General features: G+C 46.0%; 1 protein-coding gene across 1 annotated transcript in view; it reads left to right on the top strand.

Annotated features, from left to right (window-relative positions):
• Positions 1 to 2,461: 2,461 nt before the first annotated feature.
• LOC122547116 (1-phosphatidylinositol 4,5-bisphosphate phosphodiesterase delta-4-like) overlaps positions 2,462 to 4,384 on the top strand; it is a gene marked incomplete at its 3' end in the record, with an annotated part of 12,520 nt that continues 10,597 nt past the window's right edge. Inside the window, exon 1 of the mRNA XM_043685690.1 lies at positions 2,462 to 2,684. Within this exon, the coding sequence (XP_043541625.1) occupies positions 2,462 to 2,684 (223 nt within the window). The remainder of the gene's footprint in view (positions 2,685 to 4,384) is intronic.

Raw genomic sequence — 4,384 nt, 5'->3', positions numbered from 1 at the left:
CTGCAGAAATCAGTGCCCCAGAGAAGTCAGTCCCCTCAGAAATCTGTCCCCACTGAAATCAGTTCCCATTGAAATCACCCCTCTTGAAATCAGCCCCCTTCGAAGTCAATCTCCACAGACATCATTTCCCACAGAAATCAGTCCCTGCAGAAATCAGTGCCCCACAGAAATAAGTCCCCTCAGAAATCAGTCCCCATTGAAATCAGACCCCTCAGAAATCAGTACCCACAGACATCAGTCCCTGCAGAAATCTGTGTCAACTGAAATCAATCCCCACAGAATTAGTCCCCATTTAAATAAGTCACCTCAGACATTAGACTCCATTGAAATCAATGCCCTCAGAAATCAGTCCACACAGAGACCAGACCATCTATGTTTTGAAAGCTTCAATTGAGCAGAAGCATTGAGCGATTTGTTTGGGAGGGGTGGGGTGTGAATGAATTCCATGTTTTGCCGTTGCTGGGTTTAATGTAGAAAAGGTAAATGCTATGATGGGGGAGCAGGCAGCAGAGAGCAGCGAGTCCTCTCGAGTCGAGTATCTGCAGAGGGAGCGGTATCCTGAAGACGATGCCCTGACAGCTCAATGTAATTGTTGTTGAGTGAGTTTCCTCACAGCCCCTGGTCAAAGTCTGTAGGATCCTCACAGCAGGAAATGACACGGGGTTACAGAGGGTTCCTGCTCCTGATCTTTATCGAGTGACCCCTTTCACAGTGGAACACAAGTGTATATCGATAGCAAGTGTGCTGGCTTTCCAGGTTGAGTAGCTTGTTAGTATTCACTCTCTGAGAACATAAGAACTAGGAACAGGTGGAGGCCATTCAGCCCCTCAAGCCCGCTCCACCATTTAATACGATGGTGGATGATCTCACCTTGGCCTCGACTCCACTTTCCCGCCTGCTCTCCATAACCCTCCAACCCGTTACTCAGTAAAAATCTCTTCATCTCCTTAAATTTACTCGATGTCCCAGCATCCACCGGACTCTGAGGGAGTGAATTCCACAGATTCATGACCCTTTCAGAGAAACCATTCCTCCCAATCTCTGTTTTAAATCTACTTCCCCCCATCCTAAAGCAATGACCTCTCGTTCTAGATTGTTCCACATGAGGAAGCATCCTCTCTATGTCTACGGTCAACCCCCTTTAGCGTCTTCTCAACCTCAGTTAGATCTTCACTCATTCTTCTCAACTCCAGAGAGTATCTGCCTAACCTGCTCAATCACATGGAGTCATACAGTATGCAAACACACCCTTCAGTCTAACTCATCCATGCTGACCAAGTTTCCCAAGCTAACCTAGTCCCTCTTGTGTTTGGCCCATGTCCCTCTATACCTCTGCTATTCATGAACCTGTCCAAATGTTTTTTAAACAGTATAACTGTACCACTTCCTTTGGCAGTTCATTACACATACTAACCACCCTCCGTGTGAAATATTTGCCTCTCAAGTCCCTGTTAAATCTTTCTCCTATCACCTTAAACCTATGCTGTCTTGTTTTGGGATTCCCCGACCTTAGGCAAAAGAGTTGCTATTCACCTTATCTATACCCCTCATGATTTTATAAATCTCCATTAGGTCACCCCTTAACCTCCACCACTTCAGTGAAAAAACTCCCACCTTATCCAGCCCCTCCTTATTATTCCATTCCTGGTAACATCCTGGGTTTTATGAACTTTCTCCAATTTAATAATATCTTCCTGTACGTATTTTCATAAGATAAACCCTCCATCTCTGGAATCAATCTCGTGAACCTCCTATGAATTGTCTCCAATGTCACTACTTCCCTCTTCACGAAAAGGGACCCACACTGTACACAGTCCTCCAGACACGATTGCACTAATGCCTTGTATGTTTACAGCAACACCTCCCTACTTTTATACTCTATTCCTTCAGTGTTAAATGTCAACATGAGACTGAACAGGCTGGGGCTGTTTTCCCTAGAGTGTTGGAGGCTGAGGGGTGACCTTATAAAGGTTGATAAAATCATGAGGGACATGAATAGGGTGAATAGACAAGGTCTTTTCCCTGGGGTCAGGGAATCCAGAACTAGAGGGCATAGGTTTAGGGTGAGAGGGGAAAGATATAAAAGGGACCTAAGGGGCAACGTTTTCACACAGAGGGTGGTACGTGTATGGAATGAGCTGCCAGAGGGTGTGGTGGAGGCTGGTACAATTACAGCATTTAAGAGGCATTTGGATGGGTATATGAATAGGAAGGGTTTGGAGGGATATGGGCTGGGTGCTGGCAGGTGGGACTAGATTGGGTTGGGATATCTGGTCGGCACGGACGGGTTGGACCGAAGGGTCTGTTTCCGTGCTTTGTGACTCTATATCTCTAAACTTCCATTGGTTAACTGATGAAGTGTTGAACAGACAGTGAGTGGAGTAACTTGCTCAACACATTCCCAAGGAGCTTGGCAGTCCCAGAGGGGGTGAAGGAAGAGAGGGATTGGCCAAGGGACACGATGCGAGACCTGTCTCTGATCCCCAGGCACCTTACCCTGTGCTCGGTCTGCTCTCTCGCTGCAGGTCTCCAGGTCGATGAGAACCTCCAGTTAATGCTGGTGGGCTCACTGATGAGGAAAGTCAAATCCAGGAACTGGAAACGGCAACGATATTTCAAACTGCAGGATGACTGTATGAGCATCTGGTACAAATCGAAAAAAACCGGGAACCCTAAATCTACCTGTAAGTAGGAACTGGGAGGGGGAACAGGGGCAAGAGAGAGAGGAACAGGGATGGGAGTGCTGGAGAGGGAGAAGGGGGGAGAAATAGAGGAAACAAGGAGATTTTAGATTTTAGAGTCTATTGTCACGTGTTCTCAAGTACAGGAGTACAGGTCACTCTGCTATAACCCGTGTTCCGTCCGCGTGAATTGGCGAGTTATGGAGATTGTTTGGATAACACAAACTTTCTACTGAACAGGTAAAGTGATTTTCTGTAGTGCGAGGTCACGGAGGAACACTGCTGTCACGTTATAGCAGAGTGAGCTGTTCAGTGAAAAGTGTTTAATGTCGTCACACACGGCGCCATCTTAGATATCAAGGTATCTCGGTTCAAACAACATAAGTACAAAGTCATAAGAGAAATGAGAGTTTAAAAGTTAAGCATTACTTCATAAAATAGCAGAAAAATAAAGAAATAAGGTAATAGTTAACATTAAAGTCTTTAGCAGTTTAAACAAAGAAAATAAAGGAATAAGTTAAAATGTTCACCTGTCTTTGATGAGTCCCCTGTTGATCTCACTCTCTGGGAGACCTCAGTTACCTATTCTCAAAGCAGCTGCCGTCCACAGATACCATCGCTGTTGCTGAACCTGCCGCCTCTCCAATCTCCTCCAGTGTCTTGGGAATATGCCCGGGGAGGATCCACTCGCTCACTGAGCCAAGACACCACCATGAGCTGCTGAGAGACCAGGCTGAGACCCACTGAGAGAGCAGGATGAGACCCACTGAGAGAGCAAGGATAGAAAGAGAGGAGGAGATGGGATAGAGAGAGAGTGAGGAAGAAAGTGTGTGGAGAGGAGGGAAGGCATGGAAAGAGAAAAGGATTGATTTGATGTATTGACATATGTTTGTGAGCAGTACAGGCAGATCATAGCAAGCAAGGACATGTACATTATGAGGTGTTTAGTCAGAGTGAGGATACACCGTACAGGAGATGTGCAAAGCAAGATCAACATTAACAAGATCAACATTATTTGAAGTTAGAGAGTCCATCCAGTAATGGAAGGGAAGAAGCTGTTCCTGAACATGTTGGTGCGTTTGTTCAAACTTTTGTCTCCTCTATTTGACAGGAGAGGTTAGAGGAGAGCATTACCAGGGTGGGATGGATCTTTGATGATGTTGGTAGTCTTTCTGCAGCAACAGGCCGTGTAAATGGAGTCCATGGATGGGAGGTTGGCTTCTGTAATGGTACACAACCTTCTGTAGTTTCTAAAGGTCAATAGACAATAGACAATAGACAATAGGTGCAGGAGTAGGCCATTCAGCCCTTCGAGCCTGCACCACCATTCAATATGATCATGGCTGATCATTCCTAATCAGTATCCTCTTCCTGCCTTATCTCCATAACCTTGATTCCACTATCTTTGAGAGCTCTATCCAACTCTTTCTTAAATGAATCCAGAGACTGGGCCTCCACTGCCCTCTGGGGCAGAGCATTCCACACAACCACCACTCTCTGGGTGAAGAAGTTTCTCCCCATCTCTGTCCTAAATGGTCTACCCCGTATTTTTAAGCTGGGTCCTCTGGTTCGGCACTCACCCATCAGCGGAAACATGCTTCCTGCTGCCAGAGTCTCCAATCCTTTCATAATCCTATACGTCTCAATCAGATCCCCTCTCAATCTTCGAAACTCAAGGGTATACAAGCCCACTCGCTTCAGTC

Source organism: Chiloscyllium plagiosum, unplaced genomic scaffold (assembly GCF_004010195.1).
Source record: "Chiloscyllium plagiosum isolate BGI_BamShark_2017 unplaced genomic scaffold, ASM401019v2 scaf_14915, whole genome shotgun sequence".
Taxonomy (NCBI): domain Eukaryota; kingdom Metazoa; phylum Chordata; class Chondrichthyes; order Orectolobiformes; family Hemiscylliidae; genus Chiloscyllium; species Chiloscyllium plagiosum.
Note: the sequence above shows the minus strand (reverse complement) of the source record. Positions and strands in the feature narration are given on the sequence as shown.